General features: G+C 41.6%; 1 protein-coding gene across 1 annotated transcript in view; it reads right to left on the reverse strand.

The window, feature by feature from the left end:
• Positions 1 to 3,591: 3,591 nt before the first annotated feature.
• LOC140915359 (gamma-aminobutyric acid receptor subunit pi) overlaps positions 3,592 to 20,938 on the reverse strand; it is a 70,011-nt gene continuing 52,664 nt past the window's right edge. Inside the window, exons 8-10 of the mRNA XM_073354947.1 lie at positions 10,500 to 10,652; positions 9,275 to 9,468; positions 3,592 to 4,899 (exon numbers count right to left, since the gene is read on the reverse strand). Of these exons, the coding sequence (XP_073211048.1) occupies positions 4,588 to 4,899; positions 9,275 to 9,468; positions 10,500 to 10,652 (659 nt within the window). The 3' untranslated portion in view covers positions 3,592 to 4,587. The remainder of the gene's footprint in view (positions 4,900 to 9,274; positions 9,469 to 10,499; positions 10,653 to 20,938) is intronic.

Below are 20,938 nucleotides of genomic sequence, written 5' to 3' on the forward strand. Positions count from 1 at the left end.
GAGCGCTGGAGGGTGGGGTCTACCATATAGTCTTATAGTTAGACTGAATGGTCTTAATGAGCGGGAGCGCTATTCTGGATGGCCCTTCAGGGCTCAAAATGTCCACCATGGGGTCCTCCTGCTCAACCACCTCCTCGGCCTGCAACCCCAAATTTTGGGCAACTCTGCGCAGCAGTTCCTGGTGGGCTCTATGGTCTATTGGCGGAGGGCTGGATACCTCTGTACCCACCACCGCCTCATCGGGGGAAGACAAGGAGGTTAGCTGCTGCTCGACCCCCTCTGGTTGGTCCTCCTGCTCCCCATCTCTCATGGCAGGGGCCCCAAGCTCAGGCTAGGGCGAGAGTCCATGGGACGGCACCAGGCTCGGTGCCGGACTCTCTGGTCTAAGCTGGGGGGTTGCTGGAGGCCTGGATACTGTTGCCTCTGGCACCATCTGGCATCGGTGTGGGGACTGGGACCACTGCACCAAGTAACTTGCCCTGGATGGGGCCCTTTGGCGCTCCTGATAGGCCCAGGAGGTCCAGAAGGGCCAATGGCCTGGCAGCCCCCATTGAGGTTGCCAGCTCCCCTGAGGGTCCCTGCTGTCTGGGCCCCGGTGTGGGTAGCTATAGAGGCTGGAGCTGGTGCTGGACTGCGGCGATGCTGATCGCAAAGGCCATGGTGGTACCAACGATCTGCGCCGGCGGCAGAATGAGCGGCTCCTAGCTGAGCGGGACCGGGAGCGGTACCAGGACCAGGACTGGTGCCGGTGTTCCCTGGACTGGGACCATCGGTGGGAGACCTCTGGCAAGGGCCGTCTCAACTCCTCCCAGTGCCGGTCTCTGGGCGGTGCCGGAGAGCGGTGTGTCCTTCCTGGCGCTTCTTCGCGTCGACCCGCTGCCAGTGCAGCAACCTCCTTCTGGGCCGCTGGCAAGTGCGAGTCTGCAGAGTCAGAGCTCAACTGGGACCAACTCCGGGAGCGGTGCCAGGACGGTGTCTTTGAGCAGCACACCATTGCCGGCTTACCCCTCGACAGCGCCCGAGGCATGGGTGCCAGAGGGTCCTCCCCATATAGGAGGGGGCTTGCTGCCAACAGCTCAGTGAGGTCCTTTGCAGCCTTAAAGGTGCCAGGCGTAGAGGGCTGATCCGTTATGCCCTTGAGCCCATCGTCCGCACTGAGCTAACTTAGGTCTGGGCTCGGTGGGGCTTCTGCCACTGGGACCGCCTGTGTGAGCGCCGATACCACAGCCTTCCCCCTCTTGTCGGTGCTCGGTGCCTTGGGAGGCGCCAGCCTCCTGTGCAGGGAACGACTACGCCTTCCTTTGGGCTGCGCTGGGGGCCGCAGCGGGGAGAACGATCGGTGCTGGGGCCTAGCCTGGTGCTCTGGGGCCAACAGTTTACAGTGCTTCGCCGGTGCCGGGTCTCCTGATGGCTCTGGGGCACTATGCACTGAGGAAGCCTGAGCCGGTGTCGGGCGCTCCGGGCCCAGCAGCTGCAATGCGGTCTCTATCAACAGTTGCTTTAGGCAAAAGTCTCTTTCTTTCCTTGTCCTTGGCTTGAACGCCTTGCAAATCCTACACCTTTCAGTTTGATGTCCGTCCCCCAAGCAACGTAGACACGAGTCATGGGGGTCACTAACCAGCATAGGTTTGCGGCACGTGGTGCAAGCCTTGAAGCCGTGGGCCTGCGGCATGCCCCGTGGCCTGGGCTGGTGCTGGAGGCCTCCAAGCATCTAATCACTTAAGTGTTCACAATCTATACGTAAATGAACTGATAACAGCTACTCTAAAGGCTAAGGGACTGCTCTTCTACGAGAGAGAGAGAGAGAGAGAGAGAGAGAGAGAGAGAGGTTGTTCCAATGCCACCATGGATGGTAAGAAGGAACTGGAGGGGATCGGGCCGGCGGGGGTATATAATGCGGGGTGCAGTGGCGCCACTTGGGGGGCCCACCAGCCTGACAGGAGCCGCTAAGGGAAAAAGTTTTCGACGCTCGTGCACGCAGCGCGCGCACACCTAGTGTGGAATGGACGTGAACAAGCACTCGAAGAAAAATTGTTCTGTTTGACATTGTCATAATATATAATTATTGAGGCTATTCTACTGATAGACATCCCAGAACATGAATTAGAGGTCTTCTTTTTCTTGTCCTTAATGCAAGTGCTTGTACCTTGGTTTATCATTTCCACATTCTTTTATATGAATGGCAGGAGTGGTCATGCTGAACTCAGAAACCCTCAGACCAGGTAGGCGTTCCCTATTCCTTATATAGGAGGAGAATCTGGAGTTGCCCTTCTGCAGTTCCTGTTGACACAAAAGCATCTGAGGCCTTAGAAATCAGGCACTAAGGCCAAGATCCTCAAATGTACTTAGGGGCCCAACTGATTGTCTTTTTCATTGGCTTGTTTTTTAAAAACACTCAACTGCTATACATGGAACTATATCAAATATGTTCTAAATAACGGCTTACACCTGCTGCTATTGAACTGATGGTACCAGTCCCATTGACTTAACAGGGGTGTGGAAAACCAGTGCCATATTAAGAACATGGAATTTTCCTCTCTAACATGTAGTGATGTCTTCCCTCACAAGTAGAAAACTGATGGGTGGATATGAACCCATCGGTGTCAGTATTCTGCACAGGTACATATATGTGTGCATTATAATGTAAAATACTTGTCAGATCACTGCACTTTCTGTGATATACAGTGTACACACATGTGAGCAGCTCAATGAATTCTAGTTAGCTGATGAGAAACACTATTTCTAAACTTTTGTGTAGCAATATAAAAACGGGTCATATACCCAATAATTTCCATAATATTACTACTTTCAGAGTAGCAGCCATGTTCATCAGTATCCGCAAAAAGAACAGGAGTACTTGTGGCACCTTAGAGACTAACAAATTTATTAGAGCATAAGCTTTCGTGGGCTACAGCCCACTTCATCAGATGCATAGAATGGAACATATAGAAAGAGGAGATATATATATATATATATATACATACAGATAAGTTGGAAGTTGACATACAAACTGTGAGAGGCTAATTAGTTAAGATGAGCTATTATCAGCAGGAGAAAAAAACTTTTGTAGTGATAATCAAGATGGCCCATTTAGACAGTTGACAAGAAGGTGTAAATGGCAGTATAAATGGCCATGTTCTATTAGAGACTGGCCCACACCTAAACACCACATCTAAACATCTCTTCACTTGAGAAGAGTACAGATCTGGATCCAAGCTCTTTGGCTTTGGGAGTTCTATGTGTTTTTAGGGGCCAGTGTCGCTAATTATTTGCGATGCTCCAAAGTCTTACATGTGGTTTTGGATTGTGTTAATAGTTCAATCTCTCAAACCACTTATTTGCTATTAAGCAAAAAAATTTTACCCTCCAGTGATAAAAGTGTTATATAATATTCTTGGAGATGTATGCATTATTGACAAAGCCACAGGGAACATAATGATGGAACCATAACAGAAAAATAACTTTACGGATTTTATTTTTAAATATATTCGATACAGTGCAGAAATTAGTGTTATATAACTCTCTCATTTTACAAAATTTAACATGTAAAGTTTAAAAACAGAACTGTTTGGCTTTTGATAAATAGTACACAGAGGGATAGGCATGCTAAAAATAGGTCAATTTTGGACTATAGTAACTTACAGTAACAGATCTTATACTACAGTAATTTAACAGATGAACAGTAATTTAACCTGAAACTCAACAGAAGTACTATCTGATAAAATGGCAAGCTTTTACCATAATTAGGGCCCTACCAAATGCATGGTCAATTTCATTTTGGTCATGCATTTTGGTCAATTTCACAGTCATTGGATTTTAAAAATAGTTAATTTCAGGGTTTCAGATGTTTATATCTGAAATTTCACAGTGTTGTAACCTTGGGGGGGGGGTCCTGACCCAAAAGGCTGTCATGGGGCAGTCCCAAGGCTATTGTAGGGTGGTCGTGGGATTGCCACCCGTACTGCTTACCCACCAGAGCTGGGTAGCCAGAGAGCTGCAGCTGCTGGCCAGGTGCCCAGCTCTAAAGCCAATGCCGCCACCAACAGCAGCACAGAAGTGAGGGTTGCAGGATATGGAGGGTGGGTTACCATACGTCCGTGTTTTCCTAGCAGCTTCTCTGCCCAGGGTTCGGGCTGACAGCTGGGGCCCCAGCCTCTCCACCCGGGTCGGGGACAGAGAGTCACCCTCCCTTTTGCACTGCCTTCAGAGCTAGGCTCACAGCCAGCAGCTGTTGAGCATCCCAGAGATGGGTCTGACCTGCATCCAGGAGCAGCCCCTGCAGGGGAAGAAGAAGTCAAGTGCCGCCCCAGCCTAGGCCAGGACTAGCAGCTGGAGCCCGGCGCATGGTAGGAGCCCCCAAGCTGGGGTGCCTCCACCTCTGCTCCTCTCCTACGATAGCCAGATTTCATGGAGAAGATCAGATTTCATGGTCTGTGATGCATTTTTCACAGCCATGAATTTGGTAGGGCCCTAACCATAATGCACGGTGGAATAAAAATGTTACTCTGACAAAACCAATGCAACTTTCCCAACTTTACTCATTATGTCTCACCTAAGTTTACACGACAGTTTTATAGTTTAAAATACTTAGAAATACAAATAATACACCCAATAAAATACATTTATTATGATAAATGATAATGGGAAAGAGAGTCTGGCATAGTTGTCTATGTGGTATGGGTTTTTAACATAGAAGCAGTCAGAGATACAGAAGAGTCTTTTCATCACTGTCATTGGTGAATTACACCCACTGTGTTTACTTTTCTCCTCTTTTCTGTTACTGCTGGTATTGATGTTTTTCTTTGAATCAACTTTGTTAATCTTGTCAGATACATTACAACTGTTTGCAATTGTTGCCAGTACTCCATTAATCTCTTCTTCGATCTCTTCATCCTCATCCTGACAGGAAACAAAACAGCAGGAGAGAGGCACTTAAGCATATGTTTCATTGCATATATTTACATTTGCACTAAACTGAATGATTAGGTTTCCCTATGACTCCCTTTTTGTAGTGCACACCTGATTTTAGTGGGTATAAACATACATGGCAGTAACTACTGTCAGTTTTCAAAGTCGCCAAATATAGGACAACACAATGACTTACATGGCAGCTTTTGGCAAAAGTTCAAATCTGACTGTAAAGGAAAACTAGATTTGTACAGAAATGTTCCATCAAACGTTGAAGTGAGCATGAAATCTGTTGAATGTATCAAAGGGGATAAACATTTTTTTTGTTGGAAAGATCAAGTTAATTGTGCAGCTAGGAACTGTTTAGGAGTACATCATTATTTTAGCAGAAGATCAGTGGAGCTGCAGCTATCCCTAGGTCTAGCTAGCTAGTTCAAGCACCTCAGAATTTGAGAGTATCTTACTTTTTGCACAGTAGGCAGACTATTCTTCAGCCTCTTAGGCTCATGAAGAAGGTTGATCTATCCTGACAAGGATGAGGAAGAGGAACGAACCCCACCACTAAATTAATACTTCAATATTTCATAATCCCTTATTTCAGTTCCTGGTCCAGCAAAGCACTTGAAACACATGCTTAAAGTTCAGGATGTTAAAGTTAAGCACATGCTTAAGAGCTTTGCTGAAACAGAGCTTTGTTGAGCCCTACACAAATATTTCAAGAGTTTTTCCTTTGTTTTGATTGGAAAGAGCATTGAGCCAGAAAGTTCATGGCTGAAGTCCTGACCCTTTGAAATATGGAAGTTCTGCTGTTGACTTCAGTGGGGTCAGAATTCTACCTCAGATTTAGAAGTAAAATGCAGTGAGTCAGTGAAACAAAATAGAAGGAATTGGAAAAATTATCATCACCATCATTTTTGTTTTTCAATTTGCTTGAAAAATCTAGTCTCTTCCATCTGACAGAGAGAAACCATGCACAACCCGGTGGGTCTTCCCAGAAAATGCACCTGATGGGAAATATTCCTTTCATCTGCAGTATAGCTTCTTGCAGCAATGTCAGTAATTTGAAATAAAAAACTGAGATTAAAAATATGTTTATAAACTACAGATAAGATTAAGCCATAAAATTCCAGTCTGGATTTTAAGCACTGCCTGAGGAAATGCTAGCAATTGAGTTTTACTTTGAACCTATCTCTACTACACATTTCAATTTCTGAGCTAGTTGACTTTAAAAACTGTACTCAGCACAACATCGTTCTCATGATGCCAGAGAAAATCCTTCCCAGCAGTGTCTCTGACACTTTAAACAAAGCATCAATGCTGAGTCATAATGATTGTAACTGGCACTTCAAAAGTTAATAAAATCAAGAAACCTGCCAGAAGATATCTGACTGTTCCCAGGTTCTCATTTATTAGAAAGAGAAAAGGAGCAGAACAACATCTGTGTTTTAAAAATGGTGGGAGTTAGTGCATTGTTCAGTTTAAAATTTGACTTCTCACCCAAGTAAAGTCAAATAAAATTTGTACAGAATTACAGTTTTATTGCACAGCAGGAAAGGACACTGCCTATGTGCCATTTTTCTTTTCACACAGCTGCACGGAAATGATTCACAGGTGGCTTATACTTTATTAGGCTATTCTTAACTTATTTTCCCTAGGAAGCCCTTAAAACTTGAGTGGAAAATGCTGTCTATGGCGTGGTGCACGTCTCACTCCTGTTGCTGCGTTACAAGCCACTCTTTTTTCACAGAACATAAAAAGATGCATTTACAGCACAAGTTTGATTATCATATTGCACCTGTGAAAAGAAGAAAGAGAATCTACAACAGAACTACAAATAGCTATCTGCCTTACAAATCAGGGATGTTGGGGGACTTCAGAAAAAGAGGGGCTTTGGGGAACTCTGTGAGAAGAATAATTATGCTGCTTTACATTATGAAAACCTTGCATTTCAAGAGAGAATTCAATTGCAGCTGTATTTTTTAAAGGTGATGCCATTTACTCTTCTCTCACTCTCAGCTCTTAATGAGAGAATAGCAGATGGCACGATAAAGGGATTTGTTTGAATACAAAAATCAGCAGCATCCATGAAAAGGTACTGTATGAGAGCTGAAAAGTACTGTATATGTTATCTGCTTTTGCTGTCTATATTAACTGAAGTGTTTGACATCCAACAGCTGACAGGAGGAAAGGTGTCACTTCTGCTGAAAATTATAGATTTTTCAAGATTAAGTGTTTCATCCAAGAGTGTCCTGGTATCTCGTGCACCTGGAGATTCCTTTGCCAAGCCAATTTAAAATGTTTGTAAAGGCAACATGATGCTGTGCATTGTAGCTGCAGCAGGTGTGACCAGTAGGTATAAGAATGAGTGTTTCCACTACTACCCCATTTTCAATTTGTGGCACTTTCCCCTTTCAGGATGAAAATTTCCAGGCTTCTTCTCTAGCCAAAGGTGAATTTAAAAAAATACGGCTAGATGAGGATTCCTTTCTTTTATGCAGGGGAAAGAGTCAAAGGGTTTCTTTAGTCATAAAGGTGGGTTCTGTTCTTCGTACAGAAGAAAGTAAGATGTAAGGCCTTTGAAAGGTAACCTGTTGGTTTATTCAGACTCTTATGCAGTGGGCTAATTGAATTGAAATGAATGGGACATCGTGCTTGAATTCCCATGCAGCAGGTGACTCATCAGTTTTTGTCATCGACTTTGATGTTGTCTGTGCTGATCATGGCTCACGTGGAACTTGCTACTGCAGGTGTCTGTATATGGCTAGCTATTTCATATTTCATATTATAAACCGTAAATCCCCAGCACATCAAAAGAACTAAAATGTGCCAATTTAACCAATGCTGGATCTTGAACAAACTCATTTAAATACTAAAACAGAGTGCAACACAGATCATTCTTACTCATTGTTTAAGGCTACCATTACAAAATGGTTTCTACTTTGTCTTCTGAATTTTGATTCTGCAATTTTGTATGCACAATTTCTCTACTCAAAATCAGATTTGTGCACAAAGCCCTATTTCCCTGAAATTTCCTTGCTCACAATTTCTAAGTCTGGTCCTTCAGTCATTTCTGTGTCCAAGGAGCACTATCTCTGCTCCATGCTCACGACTGCTTCTCTCACTTTCAGATGGCTTTCTCTTGGCTTTATGCCTCTCTCTCACCCACACCCAGCTTGCCAAACAAATCCTTAGCTGCTGCATTTGCAACCATTCCCAGAGAATACCCTCAGACTACATGTCTTAGCCTTGCTCAGGCCTTATCTATATTACAAAATTAAGTCAACCTAAGTTAGGTTGACATATTGCCACCACAGTAATTACTGTGATTTTTCATGTCCATACTAGCTTTTTCTCTTGGTGGTGCATGTCCTCACCAGGAGCACTTCCACCGATGTAACCAACAGTGTGGGGCATTGAATTGTGAATGTAGTGATTGCAACTGCTACTAAGAATGGGGTTATATGGGAAACAGACACTTTGAACTAGAGACCATAGAAAGGTCAGGATATCATGTAGCATGTGCCCCGGACAGGTTCAAGGGATGGAGTAGATATCATGCTTAATACCTGGGCAAGCAAGGTGGAAGACAAGAAGTTACAAAAATAATTTCCTAAGCTATAAGAGGAAATGCTAGTAAGTGATTGTGACCCAAATATGCTGCTCTTGGTTGCATCTAAACAGTACTGAGAGTTTTATGGTCATGGCAAGAGTCAGATTATGAGTGGCCTTTGTAGAGACAGCTCAGAGGATTGCCCAACTCTTGTGTAGTTATGTAAGGGCCTCCTGTAGTAGCAGTCCCTGCATTTAAAACAGGTTAAGGCGGAGTCAGAGCTATGGTCCTGCCCCACCCACTCCATGCCACTCTGCAGAGCAAGGAGTATTCATTCGGGGAAGTAATTTTCTCCATCTTAATGGATATGGCAGATTGCTTACCCCCTTCTGTGCATGGAACAGCCCCAAACTCTACCTTTCCTCCTCCGGGGGTAGACAATTCCATGCCTTCTCCCACATACAGCTGCAATATAAATGCCACAATAATAGTGCCAAAGACTTCAGTGATTCATGAACTATTCTTTGTTACTGTCATTGGGTAGTATGGATATAACTGAGAGACATAAAGTGTCCCCTAGTAAAGAGGGCCTAAGCTGCAAAATTCAGAGCTGGCTTTCTAATACCCCAAAGTTCAAGGGGTATTAGAAATCTTAGTTTTTGTTAGACCCATAATGCCTTTTAGTGTCCTTGTTGTAAGAAATATTTCCATTAAATGTATGTACAATTCCCATTAGTGCTAATGCAGGTAATGTACTCTCCTGACAAGGAGTTCCCGAGGTATTTGTTCTACTCAAATATTTAAAAATTTAAATACCTTTGTGAGTACCCTCAAATTGGAACGATGAAGAGTACAGAAATGAGCCACAGCATACTCCAACAAAGCCCCAAAGATGAAACTAAAACAAATACCAAGGTATACATCAATTGCCTTTATGAAGCAATTAGCATTAGGAAGTGAAGTCCTGGCTCCCATCATGAGAGTTGTCATGGTAAGCACTGTTGTGACACCTGCGGAACACAAGGAATGAGGTAAAAGTGGTGTTAGTTATGGCATTCTATGCAGCATTTGGAATAGCTGCAAACTAGTGTTTTCTGAGCTTTATGATCACTGTGAACTGTTCAGTGTGTGCAATCGCATTTCCCCATTTACTGCTGGATGTTCTAGAAATAAGACTTTTAAATATATTTAAGATTTTGAATTCCCGTGTTTAAAAGAAATAGAAAAACAAGGTTAATAATCCAGAGAGTCTGTAATCTAAAATGAGAGGAACTGAAATGACTCATGCTGTGTACACTTGTGATATTACGGTATTATGCAAATGGTCTGGATATTCCCTGACTACAAAGATGGTTCACAATGATTTTTTATAACCACAGTGTAATTATCTTGTATTTCTGCTGTGTAGCATTTGCATGAAAGTAGGTACAGTAACCATTTCTATGAAGTTACACACATAGTGCTAACACCACTCCATTCAACTGTGTTCACTCTGTATGGACACCTTTCCTTCTTACAAATCCAGAAGCATGAGGCTATACATCTTATAATTGTTTCTCCTCTGCTCTGAACATTTCAGTCTTGTGGCAGCTGATTCTTTTCTTCCCAACTCCACATCTCTCTCTCTCTCTCTCTCATTTAAAATGTGTTATTTTACTCTCGTACAGTACTTTCTCTTCCGTTATTCGTGGGTTAATTACTATGTATTGTTCATCCTCACAAACACCTCATAATTCTTTCTTGTGTGCAACACGTTGTACTTGAATGTTTTGAAGTGAGTTCAGGAATGACTGAATGTTCTTTGTGCTTGTCTGCCATCTAGACTCCCTATGGCTTCCCAGGACATTTTCCTTGTTAAATAATGCACAGAAATAAAAATCTGAGGGGAATCTACATGATGTATTGCATGTATGGCAAACCAAAGAAGTAATTGCCTAAAATACAGAAGTCTTTGCACTTTCTGGAAATGAATGCTATGTACCATGCAACAAAGAACACCTTTTAATGTTTCAACCTCCATTTTGTTTTTTTACTTACTCACCTATGCAGATTCTGGCTGGAACTGATGATTGGCTTATCCAGAATGATACCCAGGAGAGTACAACTAGCAAGATGGATGGTACATATGTCTCTAGTATGAAATACAAGATGTTCCTCTTGAGTTCAAAATGGAATACTAACTTTGGATAGCATCCTGTGAAAAGAGCAGCAAACAATCTTTTGAAACAAACAAACAATTAGTTGGTATAAGGTAATGTTAGATGGTGCCACTTACCACAATTTCTTGCAAATGTCAATTTTTAACATTAAAAATGTTTTTTCTACATTTGTCTTGCACACTTCCCAACAAATCTGTTAACTTTCCATTTCTGATACTTTGGCAGTAAAAGCTCTAATTAGGTCCAAACTGGTAAACCAATATTGTAATTCTTGTCAATTTTGTTTTGCTAAAATTCCAGTGTAGAGAGGAGAGCCTTTCTTAAAGTAAACCTATATTCAGTATATGTCAGAGTCATCCATTCTATACATTAACCTGAGCAATTAGGTTTTGTGCTGGGTATTAAATTGGGGGTAAGTGGAGTAGGAGGATGGAACAAAACTCCTAATCTATGGGAAAATCAATTAACTAAATCAATCTACTTCATCACAAGGCAACCTTAAGAATTTGACTTTTGGAAACATATTTAAATGTAGCTATTTGCAGCATATTAGCAATTGGCACCAGCAAATATTATTTAAACTGACATGTTAATTATATTTTTATAACATAGAATTAGGTGTAGTGGCTGCATCCATTCGGGTTCATTTGTTCATGGCTCTTTTATTTATTATTCCCCTATATGTGGGTTACAGGTACTTTCACAAATCTTGTTGGGCTACAGTTTGTATTTCTTTTCAAAAACCATAACTACAGTTTCTTTGTATTTTCATGGTCCACTCTTTTTAAAAATATATATATATTGCATTACAATGTTTGTATTGTTTGTGGTACAACTGTTCCTCTTATGTTTACCGCCTTCAATAGTAAGACATTCAGGGTCAGATCCTCAGCCACTCAAAGTGATTGTAGATCTGATGAATTCAGTGAAGTTATGCTGATTATCCAACAGGTTCTTGGAATGTATTGGAAACTTTTTTTTATTTCAGAAGATGGAGAAAGCCACTAGGGGAAAGGCTGTTCTAGATGTGATTTTGACAAATTTGGAAGAACTGATTGAGAATTTGAAAGTGAAATGCATCTTGGGTGAAAAGTGATTCTAAGGAGTGTTAGGAGTATTGATTCTATGGAATAGTAAGAGGGAAAATAGCACAAAAAAGACAATGGATTTCAAGAAGGCAGACTTTAGCAAACTCAGGGAGTTGGTAGGTAAGATGCCATGGGAAGCAAGTCTAAGGGAAAAATCAGTTCATGAGAGTGGGTAGTTTTTCAAAGAGACATTATTAAGGGCACAAGAGCAAACTATCCCACTGTGTAGGAAAGATATGAAGTATGGCAAGAGACCACCCTGGTGTAACCAGGAGACCTTCAATTATCTGAATTCAAAAAAGAGTTCTACAAAAAATGGAAATGAGGTCCAATTGCAAACTAAGAATATAAATAAATAACACAAATATGTAGTGACAAAATTAGAAAGGCCAAGGCAAAAAAGGAGATTAAACTAGCTAGAGACATAAAGGTAATATTTATATTCTACAAATGCGTTAGAAATAAGAAGACGACCAAGGACAGGGTAGGCCTGTAACTCAATAAGCAGGGTGCGTGGGGAGGGGGGGGGGAAATAACAGAAAATGTGGAAATGGCAGAAGTGCTAAATGAGTTTTTTGTTTCAGTTTTCAACAAAAAGTTTAGTAGCAATTGGACGGCTAACTTAATGAATGGCAGTGAAAATGAGGTAGGATCAGAGGCTAAAATAGGGAAAGATCATGTTAAAAATAACTTAAACAGGTTAGATGTTTTCAAGTCACCACGGCCTGATGAAATACATAATAGAATACTCAAGGAGCTGACTGAGAAGCTATCTGAGTCATTAGCGATTATCTTTGAAAAGTCATGGATGTCGGGTAAGATTCCAGGGGACTGCAAAAGGGTAAATATAGTGCCCATCTATAAAAAGGGAAATAAGGACAACCCAGGGAATTACAGACCAGTCAGCTGAACTTCAGTACCCAAAAAGATAATGGAACAAATAATTAAGCAATCCATTTCCAGACAACTAGAAGATAATAAGGTGATAAATAACAGCATGTATTTGTCAAGAACAAATCATGTCAAACCAACCTAATAACTTTTTTTGACAGAGTAACAAGTCTTGTGGATGGGGACAGGGAGCAGATGTGATATATCTTGACTTTAGTAAGGCTTTTGATACTGTCTCACATGACCTTCTCATAAACAAACTAGGGAAATACAACCGAGATGGAACGACTATAAGGTGGGTGCATTACTAGTTGGAAAACCATTCCCAGGGAGTAGTTATCAGTGGTTCATGGTCAAGCTGGAAGGGCATATATCAAGTGGGGTCCCACAGGGATTAGTTCAGGGTCCAGTTCTGGTCAATGCCTTCATCAATGATTTAGACAATGGCATATAAAGTACACTTATAAACCCCCCAAGATGGGAGGAGTTGCAAGTGCTTTGGAGGACAGGATTAAAATTCAGAATGATCAGGACAAACTGGAGAAATGGTCTGAAGTAAATATGATGAAATGCAAACTATTCCACTTAGGAAGGAACAATCAGTTGCACACATACAAAACGGGAAATGAATGCCTAGGAAGGAGTACTGTGGAAAGGGATCTGGGGGTCACAGTGGATAACAAGCTAAATATGAGTCAACAGTGTAACACTGTTGCAAAAAAAGCAACATCATTCTGGGATGTATTAGCAAAAGTGTTGTAAGCAAGACACAGGAAATAATTCTTTCGCTCTACTCTGCGCTGATTAAGTCTCAACTGGAGGCCTAATTATGACCCATGAAGGAACACTGAAAAAATTGGATTTGTCTAATCTGGAAAAGACTGGTGTGTGTGTGTGGTGGGGGGGTAGGGACACATGATAACAGTTTTGAAGTATATAAAAGGTTGTTACAAGGTGGGAGCAAAATTGTTCCCTTTAACCTCTGAGGATAGGACAAGACGTAATGGCCTAAAATTGCAGCAAGGGCATTAGGAAAAACTTCCTAACTGTTAGGGTGGTTAAGCACTTGAATAAATTGCCTAGGGAAGATGTGGAATCTCCATCATTGGAAATTTTTAAGAGCAGGTTAGACAAACACCTATCAGGGATGGTCTAGATAATACTTAGTCCTGCATTGAGTGCAGGGAACTGCACTAGAAGATCTCTTGCGGTCCCTTCCAATCTTATGTTTCTATGATTTGCACAAAGATCTGAACCTTGGAGCCAAATGCAGACTTGGCATAAGTAGCGGAATTACACACCCTTATGCTAAGTCTGAATTTCGTCCTTCATAGTCCCAGAGTCCTAAGTGAGCTTTTGTACATCTGTGCAATTAAAGTTCAGGATGTGAATTTGCCTTTACCTTATGTTCCCTCTAGGCTATAATGCATGAAAATAAAGAAACAATCTGATTTTTTATTAACATAACTTGATCCACAATTAATGTTCAGTACAGACTTTATTTTGAACGTTACAAAATGATGATAACCTTTAACTTTTAAAAATTCCAATTTTTCCAACCTCTGTAATTACTACTTCTACCAGAATATCAATGAAAGGGCGAAATTCAGGTATTCACTGTGGTCAGTTGGCTTGAGCTATTTTGTTTGACTAAGTGAAGTTACGTGTTTGTTTCTAATATTGTGTGCCATGAGTCATGAGTGTGCTTTATAAATATGGATGCACTTTAGCTGTAAGCCACAACAGCAATATCTGCATTAATAGGCTATTTGTGCATCCCTCAGGTGCACTGTGAAGTATGAGGTTCAGAGTACTTTTTAACAGCGTGAAGTGCAACCACAGCCTACAAATGCACACGCTGGTCTGTCTTATTGCTACCAGACTAGAATATGGCTGCTTACATTTAAACGTTTACAGTATTTTTAAAACATACAAAAAACTGGTCTAAAGAAGTTATTAAAGTTACAAAGGGCTTGGCTACATTAGAAAGTTGTACTGCTTTAACTATGCCAGTATAGTTGAGAGTTCAACATCCTTAATGGGGTCAGTTATATAGTACAATAGGAGATTTATACAGAATCATAGACTATCAGGGTTGGAAGGGACCTCAGGAGGTCATCTAGTCCAATCCCCTGCTGAAAGCAGGACCAGATCCCTAAATAGCCCCCTCAAAGGCTGTTGAACTCACAGCCCTGGGTTTAGCAGGCCAATGCTCAAACCACTGAGCTATCACTTCTCCTCCTCCACCCCCCCAGTAGTAGCTATTCTTACAGGGAAAAGAAAACTATACTGACATAAATCTCCTTTATACCGATATAACTGCATTTATACTAGAGGTTTTGCCGATATAACTATATATCTTTAAAAAATCACTTCCTTAAGCAAAAGAGTTATTCCAGTAAAATTTTCAAGTGTAGATCAGGCCAAAGTCAAGCATTCAAAAGTTTAAAAATGTCAAATTTACGGTTTCCTTAGCTAATTCTTCCCCTCTCTTCATCCATGTTGTGCATTTAATGAGGCAAAGGTGCTGGGGAAAAACACTGTGCAATCATGTAATGACAGACTGTAACATAAAGTATTACAGTTGTGCAAGCAACTGTAAATCTGGCATTTTCTAACTTGATTTTGCAACCTATATAACATTCTCTAAGCAATGTTTTCCATGTAATTTCCTAGGTTTTTTAAAAGGAAAAAGCTAAACACAAATTCTGTTATGTACATCTGTAACAATCCTCCCACCCATTCATCAGAAGAGTTTGACCCCTGAAACTTCAACACTGCAGCACAGCTTGAACGACCGAACTAATGGTATTAGCTGACAGCAGGGGAATGCTGCTGTCCTCAAGTGTAGGTGATGGGCCACTGGCACTACATGCTGAGACTGAATGGTCTCTCCTCCAGGACACCAGGAGCTCATGCTCTATTTTGTGACCCTAGAGTTTTTTAACAGTTTATAACTCAGAATAGTCCACACAGCAAGCCTCAGTACCCAGGTCAACAGACTTAGGCTTCTGCTGCGACCCTAAAAATAGCTGGGTAGACAACTGTGGCTCAGGCTGGAGATCAGGCTCGGAAGACCCACCCCATCCCTGGGCTTCAGAACCCAAGCTCCAGCCTGAGCTGCATGTCTACACAGCTATTTTTAGTGCTGCAGAACAAGCCTGAGTCTGTCACCCTGGCTCTGAGACTCACTGCCACTCACTGGGTAGACCTACCCTCAGTTAATCTGCATGGAATTGCAAGGCACAAAGAAAAGGCACTCTTCTAGTCTGAGGGCTTTCTCCCTGCCAAATTTCAAAGACCTGCTGCATACAAGGAAATAACGGAGGTGACACAGCTTTTCAAAAAAGGTCAGAAGAATCTTCTATAATGGAAAGTATTAGGCAATCTAATAAAACTGCTCTCCTGTGTATAACTGAAAGAAGGATGAGATATGAGATATAGTGGAGGTGTTGTCTTCATAGTAGAGATAACTTGAGCTATTTGCGTGTTGTCCCTAACTTGAGTTCTGTCATAGAATAGAATAGAATAGAATAGAATAGAATAGAATATCAGGGTTGGAAGGGACCTCAGGAGGTCATCTAGTCCAACCCCCTGTTCAAAAGCAGGACCAATCCCCAATTAAATCATCCCAGCCAGGGCTTTGTCAAGCCTGACCTTAAAAACTTCTAAGGAAGGAGATTCCACCACCTCCCTAGGCAACGCATTCCAGTGTTTCACCACCCTCTTAGTGAAAAAGTTTTTCCTAATATCCAACCTAAACCTCCCCCACTGCAACTTGAGACCATTACTCCTTGTCCTGTCCTCTTCTACCACTGAGAATAGTCTAGAACCATCCTCTCTGGAACCACCTCTCAGGTAGTTGAAAGCAGCTATCAAATCCCCCCTCATTCTTCTCTTCTGCAGACCAAACAATCCCAGTTCCCTCAGCCTCTCCTCATAAGTCATGTGTTCCAGACCCCTAATCATTTTTGTTGCCCTTCGCTGGACTCTTTCCAATTTATCCACATCCTTCTTGTAGTATGGGGCCCAAAACTGGACACAGTACTCCAGATGAGGCCTCACCAATGTCGAATAGGTACTGTCCATACCCAAAAACCTGTAACTTGAGAGTTGTGGTACTATAAACTTGAATTGTCTGGCCTGAGAGGGGGCAGAAGGTAAAGCTTGAAGTAGCACAATTTGTCAGCTGATAGCAATCAGTCTGTGCAAATCAAGTGTTATTTTGCAGTGACTCTCACTCAAGCCAGGCTAACTCAAGAGGACTAATTCAAGTATGAATCACTCAAGCTAACTCTGTAGTGAAAACATAGCCTTAGACTTCCTTACACTTAGTTAGATACCCTTGCATATACTTACATTCAGAATATTGTTACATGAAAATAAACAGGTGTAACATACACAGTGAGGAGCAGAAGGTGTAAGTAAAAATGGTTCTCACTCAACATAGCATATGCCTTTTCTGGCTCAGTGGCATATCAGCTATATCAATATAGACTCCCCTATGCAATGGTAAAGCAGGTGTAAAGTCTAAGGAAGTCTGAGTGTAAGGAGATCTGGCTTACCCCATTTTATAACTTGTCTCTGAATTTGGCTGTTGGAGTCCAAAGCCATACGCTAGTCTCCAACGTTGATTCTGATTCTTCAAACAGATATCACTATCATAACCATGGTTTTATCAATATGGAATGTCACTGTACCACATAAGAAATATACCCAACATTAAATAAACAGATTTCCTTCTCAAGCTATAACATTTATCTTTGGCAGTTGATAATCATCCTGTATATCCAATTGTATAATAAAGTTCTGGTCTATAACTGACTGAAATCCTTACTGTGCGTACTTCTGGCTGATGAGAACATGCCACATAGAACAACTTCTCCCACATCTCTGCCCCCAACAATCAATGGCAGTGGGAGGGGCTTGTAGGGGGAACCATGCTACAGGGATGCTGCTTTTAGCTTTCTGTGTTCCCTTTCTCATTTCTGCTCAGTGCAAGTGGAGGGGAGAATCTGGCCCATGGCTATTTCCTGTATTCTTCCTGGTGAAATTTACTCTAGATAAAGTGCTACACAGAGCTCTTTATATAAGATGCACTTTTGTTATCCCATGCAATTCCACAAAGCATTCAGGCACAAAGAACACAATCTCCTCTCCCCATTAAATATCTATACTAACCCCTTGGTGGCAGTTGAGATGTATGGTGTACATCCTGTACAAAGGCATTAATACAGCTTTAGCCATGCATCCCTTGCTTCTCCTCTTGTGCCTTACAAGGTGTTGCTTTTTGCATAAATAAGGGCACAATGAGAAGAGTTAAATAAAATTTGACAGGGTGCCTCAAACATAGCTGATTACAGAAAATTGCAGTATGTGACCAAAATGGGCTATTACTGTTTAGGATGAAGATCACCCTTCTTGAATAAATGAAACTGGGGAAGGAGTAGGTTCTCCATTCCTCTTCCTGGCAACTGGGTTGTGGGACTGCAGTGCAGCTCCTCTATGGCTGTTGTTCCAGCTATTGTCCAGAATAGCAATAACTACTGCTCTGTACTTCCTATGCAGAGTTTTTGGTCCTTTCAATGTGCATTATGCATGGATCTGCTCTCAAACCTCTCATTGAACAGTGTATGTGTGTTTGCTGTACTTTCCCCCTGCAGGGCATGTAATAAGTCAAGAGACTTCCCTCCACCTATGCCATTCACTGCCACTCTGACCATGGTTCCAAAAGTTTTGCACTGCCTCTCTGCCCCAAGTAGAATCAATGATGATTTTCATTCCAAACCAAAGAACATAACTGTACAGAAATACAGCTCCTGTTTATGTAGACATTGTTACTTTGGAATTCTGTTTTAAGAGGAATACCGAATACACTGTGGCCTACATTTTCAAACACATCCACTCACTTTGGATGTCTGCCCAGCCTGAGACATGCAGGGCCTGCTTTTCAGAGGTGTTCAGCATCTATATTTCCTATTGAAGCCCATTGGAATTGTAGGTTGTCAGCCCATCGGTAAAGTTAGGCCCTTCGTGTCTCAGGCCAAGCACTCAATGTTGAAGCCACCCTAAGGTGATGGACAATGGAAAGTAGAGGCCTTTGACTTTTCCCCCCACATCATTACACATGTAGTTTGGCTATGCTGAGGTATGGTTGTAACATGCTTTCACATTTAGTTTAACTGTGCTGTTGTTGAGATCTGCATGGACCTTTTACAAAGTTCTTTCTCTAGTAGCCAGTCTACTGGATCATAAGAATGGTATGTATGGTATGGAAACACTAAGGTCCAGGTTAAAAAGAGCCTGGCTCTTCTCACATTGACTTCCTCCTCCTGGGCAACCCCAGACACCTATACTGCCAGCTGAAAGACATCATCCTCTTCACAGCAGTGGGGTGGGCCTCTATATCCAATAGAGCAACAAGAGCATCCACTCTTTCAGTGGCAAGTCAAAGAGAGACAGCCACAGAGCAATGGGAAAGAGCACACATCTAGCTCACTCAGTGGAGAGACATAATAACTGTTGCTTCCCCTGTGGCCACTAATACCTCAGCTTTGCCTTCTACCCTGTTCATATGTGGGGCATTGGATGTTAGGATTGAAGGACCAAGTACAGAGTCCTGGGCTGATTCTGTAGGTGCAACTGGCTGAAGTCCGTAACTGATGTAGATCTGTGTGGATATTTTATTAAACACGTGCTTGTGCATCCTAACCCTCAACATCCCCTCTCCCCACCCAAGCCAGCTAATGATAGCTGAACATGGTACTTGTGTGAAAATTCAGATGTACCAATCTTAACATTTTAAAGCAGAATTGGATTTCTTCACCAGTTTCAACTATCTCTACTATAGTTTTAAACAATTTTACATCTGGTTTAGTCTACTTTTCTCTGCATAACAGAATTTCATTCCTTGTGTTTTCTAGATGAGGAGGAACACCTGGTATATGGGTACAGTAGGTATAAAACTAGCATTCTCTTCTATGCCCTTGTTTGTTGTTCTGTGAATGTAAGAGATGTCTCTAGTCAATTAAAAGAATGTACTATCTAAATTAGAATAATAAAACCAAATTATGTTAAAAAGGCTAGAAATAAAAATCCACCCTTTGGGCCTGATCTGGCAAACATTTACACCCATGCTTAACTTTACTCACATGATGATGGTCACAGAACTCAATGAGCCTATTCACATCCTTCAAGGTAAGCATGTGCATGTTTGCAGATTTTAAGAAGTATTGACCAAAAATCTAGCAAGTGACTGTAGCTCAGAATATTCCTATTTTCAAAATTAAACTTTTCTCCACTCCAACAAAACCAAAAAGGAAACTCCAATGCTATTAACGTCCTCTTTGACTTGTTTATGTAATTTGCTTTTGTTGCTTGATACACAAATTGTTTTCCGACACTTCATATTTTGCCATCCTTTTTCTTTCTCTTGGGGAAAGCTTTTCTTGTGACAGACTTATAGGTTTATCTCCTCCTTAACTGCACGGTTCTAATCTTGGTTTTGCCAATGACTGTCTCACCTTATCATTGGATGATTTAGTTGGGACTTGGTCCTGCTTTGAGCAGGGGGTTGGACTAGATGACCTCCTGAGGTCCCTTCCAACTGTGATATTCTATGATTTGTAAGAAGGATTGTACACAGCTTTTTGCCTAGTCTCATAGGAGCCTTTAAGGCACAATTAATATTTGTAAGATACTTTCAAATATATGTTTGTAAATAGCTACGTAAGTATTAATTTTGGTTTCTGTGTGCTCTTTTTATTAATACTGTGTATATGCATCTACAATATTTTTTTGCCTCTAATTTTTTAAATAAAGGATAGAGTATATATTGCAACGCTTCCATGAAACATTGTAGGGAAACTGAACAGCCTCTGTATATAACACCATATTCATAACCCCCGCCCCCTCCTCAGACGTTCTTGTTAAACCCTGGATTTGTGCTGGAAATGGCCCACCTTGATTATCATACACATTGTAAGGAGAGTGGTCACTTTAGATAAGCTATTACCAGCAGGAGAGTGGGTTTGTGGGGGGGGAGGGAGGAGGGGGTAAGAAAACCTGGATTTGTGTTGGAAATGGCCCAACTCGATTATCATACACATTGTAAGGAGAGTGATCACTTTAGATAAGCTATTACCAGCAGGAGAGTGGGGTGGGGGGAGGTATTTTTTCATGCTTTGTGTGTATAAAAAGATCTTCTACACTTTCCACAGTATGCATCCGATGAAGTGAGCTGTAGCTCACGAAAGCTTATGCTCAAATAAATTGGTTAGTCTCTAAGGTGCCACAAGTACTCCTTTTCTTTTTACCATATCCATAAAGGTTTAAAAGCGAAT

Source organism: Lepidochelys kempii, chromosome 7, assembly GCF_965140285.1.
Source record: "Lepidochelys kempii isolate rLepKem1 chromosome 7, rLepKem1.hap1, whole genome shotgun sequence".
In the NCBI taxonomy this organism is placed as follows: Eukaryota; Metazoa; Chordata; order Testudines; family Cheloniidae; genus Lepidochelys; species Lepidochelys kempii.